This window comes from Marmota marmota, unplaced genomic scaffold (genome assembly GCF_001458135.2).
Source record: "Marmota marmota marmota unplaced genomic scaffold, marMar, whole genome shotgun sequence".
NCBI classification, from domain to species: domain Eukaryota; kingdom Metazoa; phylum Chordata; class Mammalia; order Rodentia; family Sciuridae; genus Marmota; species Marmota marmota.
Genome location: NW_025999960.1, coordinates 6,095,574 through 6,119,173, shown reverse-complemented (window position 1 = coordinate 6,119,173; position 23,600 = coordinate 6,095,574). Strand labels below are relative to the sequence as shown.

Genomic DNA, 23,600 nt, shown 5'->3' with positions numbered 1-23,600 from the left:
ATCAGTATCACTGTGTTATTAATAACTGAAAAGGAATTGAAAACCTGGGAGACACAATAGGTAATATCAACATATCCCAAAGGAAATATTTCTCTGCAGATGGGAAATAGGGAAGTCTTTTGTGTTTTTGAGCCCCCTATTGATGAGAGCTATGAGTAGAGCAATTCAGGGGAGTGGCATAAACTTCAACACTTAGATGTTGCATTTCCAAGTACTGATTCTTGTCATTCTTATGATACTGCATTGCCTAATGAAGCTGTGGGAAATTAAGTAATGAGAGGACTATTTAGCTAGAAATCAGCAGGCAATGTGAGATGAACACTAAGTGCTGGAAAAAGGTAACGAAAAATTAATTGAATCGACTCTGTGACCTTCAGATCCACTAGTGGAGTTGAGAATTAACCTTAAGTTCCATCATTTTCAGTCCACTGCTTTCTTAATGGGGAAGTCACGATTTAACTTGCTAACTTTTTGTAATACTCAATTCCTGGATTGCCCATCACAACAAACTTGGAATTCCATGTAAATAAAATAACTACTTAGATATTGAAAATGTCAGCATGTTACTCAGACATGAGTTTATAAAAGTCAGTATTTTTTACCTTGCTAATTTCCTGCTCACTTGTGCTCCCTCTCCCTATATTTGTGTAAAATAAATAACAAGTGACACATTCATTTTACTAAGAAGGATCTCAAATGTCAGAGAGTGTAATGAACCAGAGCAATGATTATAATTGCCGTAACTATTTGAAACGAACACATTTCTCAGCCTTGTTAGCATAATGGTGGTTTTACAGTCCATTTTGGGTAATGAAATTGCTCCTTGTTGCCTGAAGATCCTTGATTTTGCATCATCTCAATGTGTATAACTCTGGGCATTCCTAAAAATCTCTTCTATCAAAATGTCCTCCTGTAAAGAGAGTATCGCATTATTTGTAGTTTTCTAGGTAACTGAAAGAAACTCAGTCATTCTTCTTCAATGTTTTTAGTAGGTTTTCATGTTTTTCAATAATAAACACAGAATATGAGAGGGAGGAAGGGGGGAGAAGAGAGGGAGAGAGAGAGAGTAAGAGAGAGAGAACTCTAGAGCAAGAGCAAGTGAGTAAAACTAAGATATTTGAGAACTATACCAGAACAATAACTTTTATTTGCTAATATATCTAAATGACTTATTATTTTGATCATGTTTTTGTTGTTGTTGTTGTTTCTTTGTTTGTTTGTTTGTTTTGCTACTGGGGATTGAACCTGAGGACATTTAACCACTGAGCTACATTCCCAGCCCTTTTTCGTTTTTACTTTGAGACAGGGTCTTGTTAAGTTGCTTTAGGGCCTTGCTGAGGTGCTGAGGGTGGCCTTGAACTTGAGATCCTTCTGCCTAAGCCTCCTGAGTCACTGGGATTACAGGTGTGCACCACCTCATCCAGCACTTAGCTACTATTTTGGATTTAGCTTATTATCTAACTTACCTTGATATTTCAGTTTTCAACTTGATTGTGGAAACAGAGATAGTAGAAGTTGATTATAATTGATTTTTATGTCAGTGGTTTCATTCAAAGATTTTTTTGTAGGCTTTGGGAAATGGAGGCATAATCAATATTCTTAGTGACCTTCTCTTTTAATTGGTAATTTCACTGAGCAAATTTAAACAGATTTTGAGAAAAGTTTGAAATATACACCTTAAAAATGATTGATTTTTCAACTCAAGATTCATCTTATAACTTAGTTTTTCTTGGTTTGGGTTAAATCATTTTTTATTCCATTTATGCCATTGGAATGTCAGTGTTTTGCTTTCTTATGCCACACAGCAAAGTGTATTTAGAATCCCTAGGTTTTCATTGCCTCTCTAATTAGTTTTGTGACTTTGAAAATTGTTCTACTTCTCTGCATCTTAGTTCCTATAGAAAAGTTAGGTCCCTAGCCCAAATGGTCTGTTATGTCACTTGAAGCTTTATAATTCTATGATAGGAGAAGTAGTACCTTGAAATGAAATGTAGATATGCTCTAGTTTAAGGAAATCTTGTGCCTGTTAATACACATTTGCAAATTGGCTAACCTGGGTGGTTTATAAAACAAACAAAAAGCAAAGGATATTTCACCCCTCAAAACATTTATCTCAGATTGTCTTTTGTTTAAATTTCTTTTTAGTTGTAGATGGACACAATACCTTTAATTAATTAATTAATTTTTATGGGTGCTGAGGATTGAACCCAGTGCCTCATATATGCTAGGCAAGTGCTCTCCCACTGAGCTACAACTGCAGCCCCTCAGAGTGTCTTTTAAGCAAATGATTTCTTTGATGTATTAAAATTATATTTATTTATAATTTTTAATATGAATAGATTTTAATAATAAACAGAAAATGAAATGTAGTACTATTTATTGAAGAGCTTTAGGATCATGGAAAGTTATTTATTATCTGAATTTTTTGATAAATAAAAGTGAGTAAAGAAAAGTCAATAGGAAAAAGTTTAGATTAATATGTATTTAGAGAAATCTTCATTTTCTCTATCATGGTATAATTTTATTGACACAGTATGCATGATTTTCTGAACATAGTCTCTAAAGCCTTTGTGCGACCACATGAAACTTTAAAAAGTTAGGACTTAATTTTAGTATCTGAGAATTGTTTAAAAAGCTATCATGATAAATGGTTTTAAGTGCGAGCCATGGTCTATTTCAAAGTCCTCATTTTACTAACTCCCCAAAGGGGTGTCAAGTTCTGCTGTCACTGTTCTAGTTTTTCCTCTCATTAGGAACCTATAGCTAGCTTTTCAACCTAGGAATGAACAGTGTCTGATATTAATAGATACCTGTGCCTTTCCTGCAATTTACTTTTGTAATATGTTGCTGCTTTTTATAAATATATATTTTCATTGATGACCATGTGGCAAATAGAGTTTTCAGTGGAGATGGTAAATGGATTTGGTCTTGTGTGCTAGCTGGTCAGTTGCTGCTGAGTGCCAGCTGCCTAAAATTATCTGGCCGAGTTCAGAGGGGACACCAGGGCTTTGCGGAAAAGAGTTGACTTGAGAAATAAAGTACACTGTAATATGCGGCATGTGTACTGTTAGTTCTCTATTCAGCTTGACTTACTGTATTTCATATAACTTACAGTTTCAGCATGTTGCTTTTTTTTTTTTTCCTTCTGGAAGATTTTTTTAACCACATTTTTCCACTGGTGCCTTATAGTTGTACAGACCAATAGGATTTGTTGTTGCATAGCCAGTATCATTCCCCAGCACTGCCCTGCTCACCTCTCACCTCCCACCCACTTGATCCTTTAGTGAGATCTGTTCCCGCCTTTCTTTTTCCTTTTACCTCTCCACCTTTCACATATGAGAGAAAATATAGGACCCTTGATCTTCTGAGTTTGACTTATTTCACTTAACATAATGATCTCTAGTTCTGTCCATTCTCCTGCAAATGATATAATTTCATTTTTTTAAATGGATGAGTGAAACTCCATTGTATATACCACATTTTCTTTTTCTATTCTTCTGTTGATGGACCCCTAGGTTGGTTCCATAGTTTGGCTGTTGTGAATTGTGCTGGTATAACCATGGGTATGCGTGTGTCCTATCCTATGCTGAGTTTGATTCTTTAGGATAAACACCAGGAAGTGGGAGGGCTGGGTCATATGGTGGTTACATTCTTAATCTTTTGAGGAACCTCCATACTGATATCCACAGTGGTTGTTCTAATTTCCAATCCCATCAACAGTGTAAAACTGTTCCTTTCTCTCCACATCTTCTCCAGCATTTATTGTTGTTTATATTCTTGATGATAGCCATTCTGACTAGTGTGAGATGAAATCTCATTCAGCATGTTTTTGTTAAATCACTTTGTCAGTCACTGAGACTTTCCTGTGTCTCACCTCCTTTTCATTTCTGCTGCTACCATGCTGGTTCAATAAGTAGTCACTTTACCCCAGACAATTAAAATGTTCTTGGGATTATTCTTTCGGATTCTAGAATTAACTTGTTTCATTCTTCACATGTTGTGTAGTTTCCCAAACAAAGGTTGAGTTGTCTGATTTTTCTTTTGCAGAAACATACAGTATTTCTCCTTGTTTACGGAATAAAGTCCAAGCACTCTGCATGGTATTCAGGGTACTTCCTCATCCTGCCAGCCAGGCATTTCCATTCTCTCCTAGACACTGGACATTTGAGTCAAAGTGAAGTATTTGCTAATGCCCTTATTTATTTATTTATCCAGTACTTAGGGTTGAATCCAGGGTTGCTATAGCACTGAGCCTCCAGTCTTTTTTATTTAGAGACAGGGTCTCACCAAGTTGCTCAGGTTGGTCTGGAACTTGCGATTCTCCTGCCTTAGTCTCGTGAGTTACTGAGATTATAGGCATGCACTACCACAGCTGGACAAATTTCTTATTTATATTCACTTCCCAACATATTTGATACTGTCTTACTGTCTGAAAGCCTTTTCCTATTTCTGTCTATTTGCGGTTGGTTTTCAAGGTTGACCTAGAAAGAACTCATGTTTTACATGAGTCTTGCAAATGGAATTAATTAGTCCTTTCTTTGAGTTCTCACACTACATTTCTTGTACTTTAATTCAATTCATACTTAAAATTATTCAGACTTTTACATGTCTATGTCCTCAACCAACTATAAAAGTACCTGCTTTGATATTATTATAAAATCTAACTTTGTGCTTTTCACATAAAATATTTTCAATGCAATAAATGTTTGCCACTTGGGGCTGGGGTTATGGCTCAGCAGTAGGGTGGTCACCTTGCACGTGTGAGACCCTGGATTCGATCCTTAGCGCCACAGGAAAATTTATAAGTGAAATAAAGTCATTGTGTCCAACTACAACTAAAAATTAATATTTAAAAAAATAAAAAAAATAAATGTTTGACACTTGATGAACAAATTGGAAAAATGAAATCTGAACATTCATTATATCCAGAACTTGAGTATGCTTACACTCTTAAAAGTGGCTTATATGGTAAGGGTTATAAAATGACTGATATTACTAGTAAAATTTAATAAAACATAATCACTTGACTTTACTCATAGAGCACATCTAATAAGAAAATGGATAAACATATATTTCAACCAAGAAAGATTGGGTTTTGGGAAAAATATTTTGAATAACTTATTTGGTGAGCTGATGAGATGCTGCAGTGTGTGATGGTGTTACTTGGGTATAATCTACAGTACAGAGAGCTGCTTGGTGGTCTGGCCTCTTGAGGGAGCAATAGGATACTTATATACTGATGTCCTCTCTTCTAGACCCTGGGTATTTGCTCCAACAATTGTACTTTTATACCACACAGTACAAAACAGAATTTTCAAAAAGTCCAATTCAAGAACAAAATAAAGTCTCAAGAATGGTAAGATGGAAGGAAACAATACAAAAGAAACTATTTTCATGGGCACAACTTAAAAATGGATGAGTTTTACTTAATCAAGTCACTACCCATAAATCATGTCATTTCTCACATTTGTCTGGCTCTAAAGTTTTGTGGGATTGTCTGAGTAATTTCCTAAGTGCTTCTAACACAGCTGAAGAACCTAAGTGCTCAATTGATTATATTTAGCCTAAAATGTTGTCATGCCTGATTAGATCAAGTCTTCTCAGAGGCACTAACCTCACTAATGGTTGTTTTGATGAGAGTGATGAATAGGTGAATTAGTTTAATACATGGTGGTGATGATGAGCAAATCCCAGCCCGCCTAGGACACTCCCTGATTTAAAAAAAAATGCAATTATTGTGTGGTCGTATCTTTTTTATTTGGGGGCATGGTCTAAACCATCTATTCTCAATCGGGATATCATGAGAATTGCCTCAGAGGTTTTTTAGACAACATATGGGTGCTCTGAAAAATTTTAGTTCACTTCTCTGCAAAGAACTAAGTTCTTTCCACCGTTTTTTCTATGTTCTGACTCTCTAGTAAACTCCTGTCAGTTGAGCCTCAAGCCCTTACTGCCTGTCTCTTCTGCTTCCTTATATCCCTTTAACATGGCTGACTATTGTCCTGACTGGTTCAGGCCAGACTGATCCTTAGAGAGAACAGAGTACATGTTCCTTGACTCTTTCAAACTCACATCTTGTCTGGTCACCCTCTCCTCCCTGTCATCAGTTCTGCAGTTTGGGCTGGTAGGGCCCAGTTAAAAGGGACAATTACCATTATACTATGGCTCCCTTGTTGAGAACTCTTTAGTTGCCTATGTAATAAGGATCTTTTGAATCCTGACCTAACTTTTCAGCTTCATCTCTTTCTCTCCATGTCCTACCACCCTCCTCCTCTGCATTGTTCCCTCCAAACTCTCTCCTGAACTTTGAGCCACGTGAGACTGCTTGTATTTCCTGAGAGCGCCTGTGACGAATACACGTGTTATCTCTTGTAGGACACTCCTTCGTCTCACCCGAGGAAGTCCATCAATGGTACAAAATAATATTCCTCTTATTGTGAGGACTTTTTCTGAACCTTCAAATAGAATTGACTACTCCCTTCTTTCTCTTTCTCTAATCTGTAACAAATTGTTTTAGGATCCCACATTTTACTGCACATATTTTTTTAAACAAATCCTTATGAAATATAAATAATCTAGGGCCAGGAGCTCATGTGTTCATATCATAATCTCCAACACCAAAACTTTTTTTCCCGCCCTGGCGCTCAGTAACATAGTGCTTGTTGAGTAAACATTTGGAAGAGTATCAGACAGCTATTAAACCTTAAATTCTCATAGAGCAGATACTGTGTATTACTTAGATTTTGGTCCAATACCTTTACATGTTGAAAGTGCTTAGTAATTATTCATTCAATGTAAAGTTGAAGAAAGGAGAGGAGATCATCTAAAATGAATGGGACCATGTATGGCATCAATTGAGTTAAAAAAAATCAACTGTAAAAAGTAGAATCAATACGACTTGGCTAAGCAATTGCTTATGCTGGATTCATTCTGTTGATTTTTAGGGTTTGTAGAGCATATGTAGCTTAAGTTTGTAGTTGCAATTGTTGTTTTTGTTGTTTATTTATTGTAGCTACATGAGTACTTTTGAGTCAGGGACACATTTCTAAACACTTGGATGCATATAACAGATGCATATTAGGGAATTATTTTCAGGCTTCCTATATCAGTAGGTCTTTATGCTTACATGCAAATTCTCGTTCCAGATTAATTCCTTCTGTTTGAACTCTGTTGTTGAGTCTGCAAAGCTCAGATTGCTGTTAGGAACATTTGAATTATTCAGTGATTCAAGCAAGTTACAGAAGAGAGAAACACCCTTGCCAATCTAGCTTTACCTTTCTAGGCATATTATTGTTCTCAAGGGCATATTGTGCATATTGATGGGTGAATCTTAAAGATGGCTTACACAAGGCAATCCGGAATATAAAGATTTTCTTTTGAAGCGTTATCATGTTGAATCTGAAGATCAATGAGGATTTCAACTTTATGTTGCTCAACAGTTTATGGATAAAGAAACAAAAAGTTAGGATACCTGGACATAGGTTTATCATATTTGGGGAGTGCCTGGATCAAGGCAGAAACTGCTGAGCTGATGTTGGTTAAAGTATTGTAGCTTTCAGCTTTCTCCTTCCTGGTGATTTGCAGACATGGTACAATCGTGAACACTCACTTCTTGAACCACACATGCTTCATTCATTGACTCTAGGAGAAATAAATGCTGAAAAACTACTAATCTAGCCAATTGTCTAAAATATGTGGAAACTCCTTGCCCACTTAGCTGTTAGTAGTGAGCTGAAATATTGTTACTATTTTCAGAGTGTCAGCAAGAGGGATTGGGAAAAATGGTGATATGAAATTCAAGTGTGTAACATAATTAGGTGAGTGTATTAAGGAGCAGAGTGAAAGTTAAGAGCTAGAGAGATCTGGTTTTAAACTGCAGCTCCATTCATCACCAACTATGACAATACAGATAAATTAATCTCTGTGCTTTTGTTTATGAATAGGAATAGAAGCTGTTTCTCATAGTTGCTTTGAGGATTGTATGATACAATGTCAATAAAATGTTTTGAAAGTTCAAAGTCACTTGGCAAGAAACTCTTAATTTTTATATTGGCATTCAACTGAAATAGTTGGAAAGCAGTGAATTACATCATGAAGATGGGGAAGGCTCTCTAAAGAAATCTAAAAATCTAACAATGTTTATAAAAGGGCTATATGATCATTATAAAAATACATGGAAAACCAACCCAAGCTGTTGAAAAGAGCAAAAGAGAAAATACAAATCTGCCCAACTTCCCCACCATTAATAAATAAGTCATGCCAGCTAGACATCTCTCTCTGCATTTATTGATTTGCATGTAAGGCACATTTCCATTGAAATCCATGTGATGACCACTTAGCTAAGATGAAAGTCCAACTTTAAAAAAATAATTCTACTCCAGATAATAACACCTGTGTGTTGTTTCCTTTTAGCAGCTGGTACCCTCTGCCTGGAGAACCACCTTACCAAGTGAGTGACCTGTGCTGTGAAGAGGTCACTTTATCAAGTGAATGACCCACACTCTTTTCTCTCTGCCTCCAGGGAGCCTTTGCTGCTGCTGAGAGGGACCCTGGAAGGTGGCAGTGCTGCCCCATTGTTGCAGAGCCTGGGACATGCTCATTGCCTCTTGGTGCCTGTCTCTCTTGATTTACCAGATCTTTGTGGTTCTTTTTGGTCTCTCCAGGGTCATTTTAACCTCAAGTCCCCCTTTGTAAAAATTTTCTAAACATCCTTAGTTCTGCAAATCCATATATGCACAGATTTTTTTTTTTCCCTCTGTGGCACAGACTACACAGCTCCAGGTTCAGGTTGTCTGGGTCCATGCCTTGTCTTTGAATCTGGGTTTCTAATAGGATCTCCACTGACTCTAAGGGACAGAATCCAGGTAGGGGCTCCCATGTATTTTCTTCCCATCCAACCCCAGCTATCCAGGAATACCATATCATAATCTTTCTTTTTTTCCAGGAGGCTCTTTGGCCTTGAAAGGACATCATTACCTACCAATCCTGCGAGCCACAGGCCACGTCAGCCTCAATATTATTGTGTTTACTTTTCCCCCTAGTTGCTTTTTCTAGTTTTACTGTATGCTAGTATATTCTAAGGACATTGTTGACTAACTTATTTACTCCTTGGACAACTCTATGAGGCAGATTCCATTATCACTTATTTTTTTTTTAACAGAAAGTAAAGTGAAGCATATAGAATTTAGTTTACATGGTACTGAGCAGAAAAATTAGTGATTCCAAAGTCTGTGATTGTAATGATTGCACTATGCTTCTTCTTCAATGCTAAATTTTCACTAAAATGTTTCAGGACATTAATTTTTTTAGAATCCAATCTTTTAACCAGTCTTCATTTTATGACTGGTTAGTTTTACCTTCTTTTTTTTTTTTTTTGAACTGGGGATTGAACTCAGGGGCACTCGACCATTGAGTCACATCCCCAGCCCTATTTTGTATTTTATTTAGAGACAGGGTCTCACTGAGTTGCTTAGTGCCTCACTTTTGCTGAGGATGGCTTTGAACTCGTGATCCTCCTGCCTCAGCCTCCCAAGCAGCTGGGATTATAGGTGTGCACCACCACACCTGGCTAGTTTTACCCAAGTTTTTAAGAGTTATAAGTATATAGTATGTAACTATACAAGTGAAAAGAATGTCATTGTGTATATATATTATTTACTTCTGCACTTGACTCTATTTCCAGATAATAGATTGTCGTATCACAAGGAATGCACACTTACCATTTTGACGAACATGTTAAAGCTTTGGAAAATACGTCAAGATGGATTTCTACCTGGTTTTATGAGAATATCAGTTCCCCACAGACTCTCCAGTCTTAGTAGACTGGATATTTGTTTAAAACTATATAAGCCTTCTTTTTCAAGACAGTAACTTTCTAACAACATTCACAACAACATTCACCATGAAATCTTACATTACTGTGGCCACAGGAGTGAGCTCTCTCTCTGCCTCTTCTTCACCTCATCTCACCCTCACTTTCTTCTTCTGTCTCATGTCCTTTGCACTTATAATGTCGGCCTAGCACACTACATGACCAGATCTTCCCATGCTTGCCTCTTTTTACTTTCTCAGTTCAAATGTTGTATCAGAGAGGCCTTCCCTGAAACGAGCCTCTCAGGCACTTTCACACTGCTAGATTTTAATGTCTCCACTGTTCTTAACACTAACAGAAATGCCAGTGGCCACCTCTCTATGGGTTGCATCTTTCCTCTCTCCTGGGAACTGAACTCAATATCAGGCTTTCACTATTCTCTTATACCATTCTATGCCTACTTCCTAGAACAGTGGTTGTTATGTATTAGATGTTCAGTAAATATGTGTTGAAATAAAGAGGGACTGTGGTTGAATGAGTGTGACCCTTGTCCGTAATCACAGTGTATTACTTAATTTATACACATCCAGCCACAGTTGGTTGTCTCAGAGGTAGGCATCCTGCCAGCTAGGGATAAATACATGAGGTTTGGTGACTGTAATGAAGAAAAAGATGACAGCCCTTCTAGGGTGCCAGAATTATAAAATGTAAAGTTTAAGGTCTCTAGGTATCTATGTTTCCTTCCACGTGGACAAGAGAAGTAGAAGAAACAGTTAAAAAAAAAAAAGGCTGATAACAGATGCTCACAGAAAAAGTTTTGCTGTTTCTGTCCTTGTTTTAGCTATTCTCATAGAATCAGCTGCATGGATTTTCATCATAGATTTCTCTTTTTTTCTGTCACAACTAAATGAGCCCTAATATGTCATTTGCTACTGAGTAGCTAATATTTGTTTCATAGGAGAAAACTAGCTTTTTATTTATTTGCACGTTGATGCTCATTATTGAGGATGAATTTCTTTGAATGTGCTCAAAGACCAACTATATTTCTACTTTCATAAAATACAATGCCTTGTTAACTTCTTTAGCCAGATGTTTTCTTATGGGGTGCTTATATTTTTTCCTTGGTAATTTAGAGAATGATTCATATTTTTATAGCCATAACATTTTATCTATGATATATGTAGCAGATGTTATATTTTAACTTTAATTATTGAATCATTTTTGTACAGAATCTTAAAATGCACTAGTTATCAAATAGGTTAGTCTTTCCTCTGGGCTTTATGTGAAGCTTATAAGACAGTCTTCATGCCAAGATTTCAAAAATGGGAACATGTTTTATTTTCTTCCCATCTTGTCCAGTTACTTCTGGTAGATAATATATTTTTCTGCTATTTACTTTCAAATATTTTAGCAAAGGCAATGTCATAAATGTGTGTTTTAGGCTGTAAAATTAAATCTGAATCATTTCAATCAGCATAATTTGGATGTGGTGAGATAGTATTTGAAGTTTAATAATAAGTCCATATGCTCTGTACTACTTACTACACCATCAATGGTTAATGAGCACCAAACTGTGTTGTAATTATTCTAGATGTCAGAAATGTTTTTTTTTTCCTTTTTCTGGTGGAATGTATGGTAATCAGATGTATGGGTTAGTTGCTTCATACAACATATGGTTATAATACAAAAGACAGGCAATAACAAGTATTGGAGAGAATTTGGAGAAATTAAAACCCTCATCCATTGATGGTAAGAATATAAAATAGTGCAACCACTTGGGAGAATGGTATGGCAGGTCCTCCAAATGTGATAAGTGTAATTACTAAAAGGCTCAACCTTCCACTGCTGGGTATATACTCAACAGAAATGAACATATGTCTGCACAAAAACTTGTATACAAATGTTCACACCAGCATTATCCATAATAGCAAAAAATATGGAAACAACCCACGTGCCTAACAACTGATGAAAAATATGTGGTTTAACTAGGCAATGGAATATTATGTGCCCATAAAAGGTAATGAAGTACTGATTCATGCTATAACATGGAAAAGTCATAACTTTTATGACTAGTGAAAGAAGGTAGTCATAAAAATCACATATTGAATGATTCCATTTATATGAAATGTTTACAAATAGGAAATAAAGGAAGACAAATAAATGGTTACCAGAAACGGGAAAATGGAATAGGCTATGATTATTAACAGGCACAGGATTTTTTGGTGGGAGGCAGAGAGGAAAGAGGTGAAAATGTTCGAAAACTAAATAGAGGTGATAGTTGCACAGTTCTGTGAACATGCCATAAACTAAATTGTACATTTTGAAAGGACAAATTTCATAGTACAAGAATCATATCTGAATAATGCTGTTATGAAAAAAGATTGCTTAACAACAGATACATGGAGATATATTCTGAGAAATGCATTCTCAGGCAATTTTGTCAGTGCGCAAATATCACAGATTTTATCTACATGAATCATGATGGTACAGCATACTATACACTTAGGCTATATGGTAAACACACACACACACACACACACACACACACACACACACACTTATACCCACGATGAGCAAAACACAAATCAGGCATAAGAGAAAATGGCGCAGTCAAAAGGGGATGTAAATGAGATGTGTCAGTCTGCTGCTGGCCTAATTACAGTAACCTTTCTTGTATATAACTAAAAGAAGTATACTCTAAAATAACCCTGATTAGTATAGTAAATGCATAAACCAGTAAGTCATATATTGTCATTATCAAATATTATATAATATACATAATTCTATGTGTTCTACACTTATACAACTGGCAGCATGGTAGGTTTGTTTACACCAGCATCACCATAAATATAAGTGTTGGTCTGTGATGTTGGAATGGCCGTGATGTCATTAGGTGATATGAGTTTTTCAGCTACATTATGGCCTCATGGGATCACTGTTGCATTTGTGGCCCATCCTTGATTGTGACTATATTGCCAGAGAGAACAGGTCACATGCCTAGTGAGCCCTTGCTTATGCCTTTAGAATGTTCCCCTGGGCTTAAGGACTCCTTAAGTCCTGGGTACAGAATGTTTAGGGAATTATCTACACTGATAATTCCAGAAGCTCAGATAAATTATGACAACAGACCATAGTCACATCTGCTTTAAAGTGCTGTTTGGAGTGCCTGCAAAGACCGAGCTAAAAGTTGATTAAACTCAGAGAGCATATTGTGTGACTGTTGTGGGTCCTGCTTGCTAATGAATGTTTGTCTCTTTGGTACATTTGGTCTGAGATTTGCTTTGGGAGTGCAGTTATAGTGAAAGAGAGCTGCCTAACCCTCACATACTTCAGCAAGGGAAGGCAGCAGATCATTATTGAAAAGCCTGAATTGGATAAAAGAATTATTAACAGTTGATAACCCAGAGTTGACCTTCACCTTTTCCTCATACTTCCAATCACTTTACTGAATTATCTATTAATTTTAGAAGCTTTTATTAGCTTATTCTCTTGTTTTTCTCTATGCAAAATTAAATCTTCTACAAGTAAAACTAATTTTTCTCTTTCTACTACTCTTGTTATTTTATAGCTTACTCTCTAAAACATCCAAAATGATGCCAAATGTTAACGTCATTTGCCTGTCATTTAATTTTCTTGTGAATGATAGCAATCAATAGTTAATATAATCAATACAAACATTAAATATCAAAAAATAAGACCAAAGTTTTATTTTTAATTATAAAAAATGTATCTTAAGCACTTCTGTGGCTTTGACCACTTTATTTAACATCTCTGAATTTTGTAATCTCATCTGGAAAATGGATTTTGCCAATAATCACTACTTGTTGGGACTATGGTGAGGATTAGATGAAATGGTTTATTTAAAGTGCTGAGCTCAGAGCCTGTAACTGGGTCAGTGAATAAATAGTAGGTGTGGAATTTGTGATATAGGTTCATTTTGAGTGAAGTGGGACACATTGGAGGGAATGATCAGTTCTCCATGCCTAGGTGATCACAGCTGTGGGAGAGTTTGAAAGATGTTGGTGTGGAAATTTCTGGGGGAGAGATTGCTGTGGATAGGTAGTTTAGGGTATGCAGAAATTCTGAAATATCTGAAGAAGAGTCTATAGAGGTGCCCCCAGAGACATAGCCAGGTCTATATTTGTCAGAATGTGGCTAGTGCTATGTAAAGAGTTTGGGCCAGGCATGATGGCATACACCACAAGTCCCAGCTACTCAGGAGGCTGAGCAGGAGGATCAGAGGTTCAAGGCCAGCCTTGGCAACTTAATAAGACACTGTCTCAAATAAAAATAAAAAGGGTTGGGGATATAGGTTGGTGGTAGAATCCTCTGGGTTCAGTCTGTAGTACTTAATGATCCTGCAATCTGTACACATGGTAAAAATAAGAATTTATACCCCACTTGAATCAAATGTATGAAATATGATATGTCAAGATCATTGTACTGTTTTGAGCAACCAATAAAAAAATGGAATTCAGAATTTCTGTTAGCAAATGATTTTTTTTTTTTTTTTGCAAGGGAGCCATCTATTCAGGTATTTTCTGTGGAGAAGTATCTTTAGGAGGCATCTTAGTGAATGAGTTGGAAGATGGGAGACAACTCGACCATTAAGAAATCTTAGGCTGGGAAAATAGCTGGTTATAGAAGCACACGTCATGGTGGTAGAAGCTTTAGGTTTAAGGGAGAGGAAAAAAGGAAGATGACCCTGGAGTCTTGCTTGGAAAAGTGGATGGACAGTGTTGTGCTTTTGTAACAAATCGTCACAAAGTTGTTAGTTTAAAGGAACCAAAATTTATTTATTTTTCACAGCTCTGGAGACTAAAATTCCTAAATCAGTGTCAGTGGGCTGAATTCAAGGTGTTAGCAGGATCACTCTCCAATGGAGGGCTGCTGGCATACCTTGATCTGTGACCATAACACTCTTATCTTCAAGGCCAGAAGCTGCAGGTCTCTCTGCTTTGTTCCCATTTCCATTCTGACTCCTCTGTGGGTGTCAAATCTCCCTGCACTTTCTTCTTATAGGAATGCATGTGATTGCATTTATGACCCACCAGAGAACCCAGGATAATCTCCTTATCTCTAGATTCATAGTATAGTCACATCTACAGAGGCTTTTTTCCTTTTCCTAAATAAGGTCACATATATAGGTTCTTGCAATTGGAACTTGTCACGTTCATGTGGCTCTTATTTCACCTTCTACAGTTGCCATTCACCAAGATAGGAAATACAGGAGCTGAGAGATTGGGGAAAGATAGTGAACTAAATTTCGTTACTGAGTTTTAGGTTTTTAAGAAGGCCCATATTGCACTCTGTCTTTTTTTCCATCCATTTTTTAAAATACAAATGTTGTATTTCTTTTCCCCAGCTGAAATCAGGGATTGCATGCTATACCGTTTTCTGGAAACTACATCACCCTCAAGTAACCCCACATTTCTTCAGGTCATTAGGTTCTGTTTATTTCAGGTTAACCAGGGCAAATTGTCAGATTGTGACAGAGCTGGGCTTCTTTGAAGTAATTTCCAAGAATATCAATCACAATCGAATGCTTCATAAGAAATACTAAAAACGTTTACTGCTAATTGTCTTCCCCTCAAATTTCTTTTAGTATCTAAACCAAACTTTGCTAATGCAGAAGTTGAAACTGTATTTTTATCACTGGCCTTTTCAACTTAGCAACACTAATATATAAATGTTTGGAATAACCAATTTCAGCAAAAACTGCAAAATAAAGTTTCTATTATTCCCAGTGTGTGTGGAGTAGTATCTGTCATTTATGATGAAGTTTTACCTGTGTGCTCAGGCTTTCAGAGGAAACTGTTGAGACAAATTTTTTGGTCTATTTGTGCAACTTCAAATCTAAAAGTCTATTCCTACTTTGTGAAAGCCAAATAATCTTGTTAAGTACTTTCCGATGACCCCATCTTTCAAAATTACTTGGTATCTTATTAGATTCTAGCTGGGTTTGGCTTTTGAGCAAGTTTCAGTTTCAAAATACTTCATTATTTTTTTCCATTTCTAAACCTACTTTTGCCTCTGAACAGTCTGTCTCCTTTTGCCATAACAGTTACAGTCTGGAAAAAAATATTTTTTTCTTAAATATGAATGCTGAATGTCCAGAGATAAGGTTTGTTCAGTGAGTAAAATAATGAATAAATGAATCAGAGAATGTAAATGTTACTTTCAAATCATTCCTAAAGACTGAGTAAATTTTCTTTCAATTACTCAATAAATGTTTTGATTTCCTTGCCAATAAATAAATAACAACTTCCTAATTCTAGACCATGAGGTAGTATAATACCCAAAAGAAGAACAACAGGGATGGCCTAGTGACATGGGGCTCCTTTATAATTCCAATGACACTACCTCTCTCATGTGTTTTCAGTTAATGGATTACTTATTAGGGCAAAGGCCCCAAATAGCACCTTCCTCTTCTACTCCACTTCCCATAATAAAACACCTCACCATAACTAATGTGAAAAAAGTTGATGCTTCTGATTAGATAAGAAGATTCTTCATTTATGCAGCAGGTGTTTGGCTTCTGCTTATGTTTGAGCTTTTGCTAGTTTCTGAGCGAGCCTAAGCAATATTTGGTAAAGACTTTGCAAGCTGAGAGTGGTCCAGACAGTACACTGAAAAATAGCAAATGAAGGCTCTTAATAATTTTTAAATTTTAATTAAGCCCAGATTTGTTCTGCTTATTGGTACAGGACAATTTGCAAGAGAGACTGTATGATACAGAGATGTTGGTCTCTGTCAATGTCTGGAAAATTTATGCTGGAAAATATTCGTCAAGTGATAAGGCATTGTTGACTCTAAATATTTATTAGCACTATTTATATCTACATAGGAAATTAAATAGATTGGTTTTTATCCTTTGTCTGTATTTATAAGCTATATTTCTACTCTTATTAAAAAATTTAGTGGAACAGTTCTACCCAGTTATAGCAGTGAAGTCCTCTATGTGTTGTTGGAGCTTGGCTGGCCACAAGTGACATTGCTTTTTGGAACGTACTTCATCCCTTCAATATGAGGACTTACTCTGTAAAATACGTATAATGTATGGTTTTCTGAACTAGTAATTTAAGAGTTCACAGATACTCCACTTATTAATACTCTGAAACTATTAACTTTGGAATTCATATAAATGCCAAGTAGATTTTCTTTTCCAAGTCACATCTGTGGTAGGATAATGTTTCTTTTTTAAAAAAGAATGCTTGTTAGTTGGTTTCAGAAAAGAGGAAGTAGGAGGCCTGTAACTATTGGGTGAACCCACAGGTCACTTTTAGTACCTCTATTCCTTAAATAGGTCATTTTGTAATGTTCATTTTATGTATGAGGAATTTGAGTGTTTGATTTTCTATTATAAAAACTTCATCATATATAAATAAAAAAGAATATTTGAGACTTTTAAAACTAATACTTATTTCAGCTTATGTATTTGTTTAGATTATTTTAATTATGTATAAATATCTATGGTTTTTTTTTCATAGCATGGTTTAAAAAATGATTGGAATAAGAGCTATCCACGCTACCAGATTTTGTTGTTGTTGTTGTTGTAGCTGAATCAGTTTGACTGTTTTTAGATTCCTATACCTTCTCCCCATTACACACTGTTATTTTATGTACCACCTAATTTTGCTACTTAACTGTTTCTGTGAATTTCTTATCCCACTAAAATTCAGGCTCTTTGAAATCAGGGAATATGTCTTTAATATTTATGTATAGTTTGCTAGTGCTTTGTTCGGTCTTGGACATTCAACATTTGTTTGAGAAACACTTTCAGAATTGTGCAGAAGTTTAAAGAGAATTGTTATTTTTCAGTTCAAAAAAGGAAACCTGAGGTGCCATTTCAAGAGGATTCCTGGCTGTTAAGTGTGGGACTCAGAATGCCAATGGATAGTAAACTTCTGACATTCATGTTCTCCACTCAGCACATTTTCTGGGCTAAAAAAAAAAAAAATGTATAGGAAACTTTCTTAAAATAGGAAAGTGGATTGTTGAGCATTTAATTGGAGGAGGTAGGCTTACCACATGAGCTGACTGACTGTTGTCATCAGGGAAGATAGCTGGGTGCTCTACTGTATGGGACTAATATCCATAAGGACTGGACAGTAAAGAGGGCAGGCAGGGAATCCTTTCCCCTGAATGCTCTCAGAAAGATCTTTCCATTAGCCCAGTATTTCCTGATACTGGTTAGAGTTAATTGTTCAGGTCTCAGCTTTAGTTGTGTTGTTTCAATCATCTTCTTTTAAGTCCAGAGACCAGGAATTTTAATTGGAATTTGAGGGTGAGTGGTTATTAGAACAAGTCGGGCAATTCACTTACAGTTTTTATTATGCATTTCTTCAGGTATTATTTCTACCTCACTATTATTTCTACCTTCATTATTATTTCACTCTGTTTTTTCTAGAACTTTTTATTTTTTTCAAGAATTTGTTCTCATTCTGGTTTTCTCTCTTCATTTCTCTCCTGGTTTTGGTCAAACAATTGTAAAGTTAAATTTCCTGGAGTTTTACTTCTTGTCACATCATTTTTTTTTTTTTTTGCCTTGTCATTATGTGTTATGGATCATAATTGTGGGAAGAAACAATGTAATGAGGAAAGTCTTTTCATTAAGGATATTAATATCTGATGTTGATAAAAATCCCTTATTTTATATTTATAATTAACAATGTAATCTATCTTTGCATAACCAAGGCACTGAAATTGCATTATTTTCCTTAAAGTATGTATATATCATAGTTACAGGGTCTGAACCGCAGTGAAGTATTTTGCTCTCTTGATTTTTGTGAACTTTGAAAGAAAGCGCTTATTTAACATTTTCTTAGGATACTTAATGAACAAAAGCTGGAGCTACAAGAAGGGTCAGAGAATTTCCACTCAAGTGGAGAACTGGCTTTGTAAATATAATATCACAGTAATTTTTCAAATGGAAATGTTTTAATTTACTGTTTGCCAACCATTACTGGAGTCATGGTGTCTGCTTAGGGGACAGAAAGGATTATTTTAATATGATTTCTGACTAGTGGTCTTTTTTTTATCTCTTGTAATTCCAAATATAAATATATCTGATGTTTTCTTTCCAGGAATATTTCAAAACATATTTCATTTTATGATCTGTGCTTCATTGTTCTGTTGAATATGTTTTTATTTTCTTAGTGTCCAGTGATTCCATGGAAGCAATCATGTTTGAGAACCTGAATGAATTAAAAATGGATGTCAGGTTGATATGAAAAAAGCAGGCCTGTTCAAATACCAAGGGCACAACAAATAAATGCACAGGAGCAGTGGTCCTGCGGAGGAATAAGACAGCTTGCACATGAGATTTTCATTAAAGTACTAGAGACAGAAATATAATTTAGCTATTATTACCAATAAATGGAGGATGAATATGAAGTACAAATTTGAACTTTTGGAACCCTCAAGCCATCACCATAATAACCCCTTTTCAGAAAAAGGGTGTATCTTCAAATTGTCCCTTTAAAAAAAAAAAGTCAGTTTTAGTTGGGATTTTTTTCTAATTCAATTTAATAATTGCTTCCCTTGTTGATCATAACATATCAATCTTAAGTTTTCATTAATTGCCCTGTGTTACTCTTATGAGCATAAGGTATAAGGCTGTGTTACTGCCACTGAGGATAACAGGATACCTCAATATTTACCTTCAATTTCAATTCTTTCATAAATGTATAAATATATACAAAAAAGGTACTGATAATGATGGTCTGATCTACTTGTTTAATCTTTTCTTTTATTGAAAAGAATCTTTATCCAGGGTCTGTATATTCATCTTAAATTTCCAAACTGTAATAACAACATAAAACTCATCAGGATAGATGTAAGAGACAGTGCTTCTCTACTGTGTTCTAATTGATCATGGGCTCTGAGTTCCAAACAATTTTGCAGTATTCATAACCCATGTTTCAATTCAGGAAGCATTTCTGAGCATGTAAACTTTCAATGAAAATTTAGAAATAAACCTGAAACAGTTACTTCTCTCAAAGAGATTTTAATGTTAGTATGTGAAGAGTTCATGTTAGTTAACTGCAAGGCAAGACTGAGGTAATAAACCCACGCCCTGCCCAGCTTCCTGTGCAGTGATATTCAGACCTCTAGCACATTTTTTATTAGTTACATATACCTAAGTATATACACATATTTTATGTACTTATAAACATTTCATACATTTATATAAATATAAATGGAAATGTTTTGGCCTTATACCCACCTAACATTTTCTGTTTTATTCAACAGAAATCTTCTTGACAGAGACACATTTTCTAAATCTGATCCAAGTAAGTATTCATTAACTTGCTTCTATTTATTTTGCTTACTTGATTTTGCAAAAATTGTATGAAACTTATAGTTCCAGAGGGAGATGGTCCCAGGCTTTGCTTGCTTATCTATCTGGGCAGAACTATGGCTAAAGATGAAGTGGCTTAGCACTTTGAGAATAAGGAAATGCAGATAACTCCAGCATAGGACAGTTTCCTTTGAAATTAAAACTTCATGATATGGTCACATGGTAGAAATACCATTTGAAAGATAGCCATAGTAGGCTGTAATTTTAAGAGTTTAAGTCACAGAATAATATTTCTTTAAAAAAATCATTGAAGTGGTATAGAAGGCATACCAACCAGTGAAATGCTGGCATGAGCTGAATTTGATTACTAAGTAAAGAGATTGAAATTTACGAATAACTTGCAAAATGAAAATGGTAGTTTGAATTAGAAAACAGCAGAAGTGTGTAAATCAATTAGTGTTTCCAAATCTCATAATATTTTGAAATTGATGTGCAGGAGTTCTGCATCTCTGCAATGTATGAACAATGTGGTTAATTATAGGAAAGAGGTCTTTGTCAGGTGCTGGAAGATTCTTGAAGTGGTCATTGGGGAAAAGGCATTAGAATTTTGGGGATTAAAAAGTCTTGGGGTTTATTTTATGAGTAGATGAGATTCTTTTTATCCCTTAATCTTTACCCAAAGCCCTTAAATTCCCTTTCTTGGACTCCCTTTATTGATTGATACAATTTCTTACCTGTTTAAAAATATTGAGGGTAGATGTTGTAATTATTAAATGGAGACTATGATTTGTCCCAGTTTGTCCCTCTTAGGATGACTTTGAGCACTTTAATTATCTTAGGAGAAATTTGACTTATACTTCAAATTATTAAATTATACTTTGAAAATTTACCTACATCTGTATGCAATAGAAATAAAGATATTAGCAAATAATTATAGTGTTCTTTACATGTCAAGTTTGTATGCATATCAAATTCCAAAGGTCTGATATAGTTTGTTCTTTGATTCATTAAAATAATTTTTAATCATTTGATGATTGAATAGTAATTTTCTTGCCAGGGTAAGGTTAGGAGTTAGGCATTTAATTGTGTTGTAGCTTTTGGACCATTGAAAAGAAAATTCTATGCATTCCCATCTGGTGTTTATAAGAGAAATTTATATATGTATTTTTTTATCTTTTGTAGTTTGTGTCTTATATGTACAAGGAGTTGGAAATAAAGAATGGAGAGAGGTAAGACAGAGTATTTTTTAAAAAATCACTGTTCTTGAAGATATAGTATAAGCTATATTTTAACAATTTAATCATAATAGAACTTCCCTGTTTTTAAGTCTTTTCAGTCCAAAGATTTTGTCTTTCATTTTATGACAGCTATCTTTGCATCATAGTTTTTAATATTACTGAATGCTTATGACTGGTTAGCTTATTTATGAGCTTGTGAAATATTCTAAACCTGAGACTTTGGCTTGCGTAAGCCTAGTGTTTTATTATAGTTTACTTCACATGATTCCTCCTGCAAGTATGTTAACTTAGTCTCCCATTCAAAGGTCAACTGATTTTTATAAAATTCCACATAAAAGTGTTTTGTGTAGTGCTTGATATCAAATATCACATGACTATTGCCAGTTATTTGTTTAAAAATAGACACTTAGTATCCTAATACAACTATTACTGTTTAATGAAGCAAAATCAGAGTCTGAACTATCATTTTTATTCATTTATTTTCTAGTGCATCTCCAAGTTTGAATAGAAAGGTGATCACTGGAGGGTGGGTGCATGTTAAAACATGAGGCATTCCATGTATCTGTCGTTTCTGGCTATTTCAGGAAGAGAGTGCATTGTTTTAATGGGGTTTGTTTCTGGATAGATTTTCCTACAGAGATTTGTGCTATTTGTTCTCACAGATTGCTTTGTATCAACCATGTTATCAATGCATCTCAATTGTGAGGTAGAGGGTAAGAGTAGATCTTTGTAATTTATTGTCATAACTGGTGTAGAAGACACAATTCAAAACTTGTTGCTACTGGTAATAAGTTGGTAGCCACTGGGATACTGAGCACAAGATTCTTATGTTAGTCAGCTTTCACCACTATCATAAATACCTGAGATGATCAACTTATAGAAAGAAAATGAATAGTTTGTCTCACAGTTTTAGAAGTTCCAGTCTGTGGTTGGTTAGCTCTTTTGTTTGGACGAAGCAGTACATCATGTGGGGGATACATGATAGAGCAAAATGCTCACCTCATTGCCGGGAAGCTAAAGAGAGAGAGGAAGAAGCTAGCCTTTCACAATCCCCTTCAATCACCATTGACCTAAACACCTCCCACTAGGCCCTGCTTCTCAAAAGTTGCACCATTTTCCAATTGGGCCATCCTGAGGACCAAGCCTTTAACACATAGGCCTTTGGGGGAACTTTAAGATCCCTGTCCCTGGTCTGCTAAACTTCATGTCCATCTTATAATGGAGAATGCATTTAGTCCATCCCTAAGAATTAAAAAAAATAAAATAAAAATCTGTATAGCCTTGCAGATTTCTGTTTCACCATTTCTCAAAAGTTTAAGTCTAATATCCTGTGAGATGTAAGGCACACTCCACTTTGGGCCCTATAAAGAATTAATTATAAAGAAAATTACGTATTTCCAAGATACAGTGGTTGGGGTGGCACAGGGTAAACATTCCCATCTCTAAAGGGAGGAAGAGAAAGGTAGAAAGAAATTGTACCTAAGCAAGACTGAAACCTATCAGAACAAAAACATTAAATCTGAAATCTCCACATATCACAGCTTGTGGCAGGGTGTAGGCCCCCAAGGACTTGGTCAGTCCCCTGCCCTAAGGCCTTGCTGTCCATGTGGGCTACAACCAACCTTTCCTCTGAAAAAATTCCATTTGGGGCTGGCTCTGCTTGCTGCCTGCTCCTTTCCCTGGTGAATGTTGCATGTTGCTGGCATCTGTAACTTCCTGGGGTCTCTGTTACAGCTTGATCTTTGTCTTACAGTTCTATGCATTGCCCTGTCATGGCTGCTTATAGGACTTTGAACCTGCAGAACACTGTCTTGCCTCAGGCTTTCATTTGAGGTCTTGGTGAAAGCTTCTCTGACTCCATTATGTTTGCATTCTGCATACCTGGAAAACTAGCATTGTGTAGGTGACATCAGGGTTTTGCACCAGCTTGAGTTGTACCTGGGCCAATTTGTACTATGATTGCAGTGGCTTTTTAGCAACCTGATGACTAACCATAAGGAAATGATTCCTTAGTGGATCCTAGGTGAAGACTGTGCCCAAGGACTGTCTTCTCAAAAGAAAGGCTTGAATACAAATTTGCATTTCTGCACCTTTGGACCTATGATTCCTAGGATGGCCTTGCATATTTCTTAGATGTCCCTCAAGGAAAGATCCTCAAGGATCTTTCCTATTATTCCAGTGCAGAGAATTTTTTTTTTATCAGTGCTAATCCTGGCACTGTTTTTTTTTTTTTTTTTTTTTTTTTTTT

At 35.7% G+C, this 23,600-nt stretch overlaps 1 protein-coding gene across 1 annotated transcript in view; it reads left to right on the top strand.

Annotated features, from left to right (window-relative positions):
• The window catches only part of Cpne8 (copine 8), a 193,049-nt gene that overhangs the window by 8,274 nt on the left and 161,175 nt on the right, over nt 1-23,600 (top strand). Inside the window, exons 2-3 of the mRNA XM_015493226.2 lie at nt 20,066-20,106; nt 21,297-21,343. Coding sequence (XP_015348712.1) covers nt 20,066-20,106; nt 21,297-21,343 — 88 coding nt within the window. The remainder of the gene's footprint in view (nt 1-20,065; nt 20,107-21,296; nt 21,344-23,600) is intronic.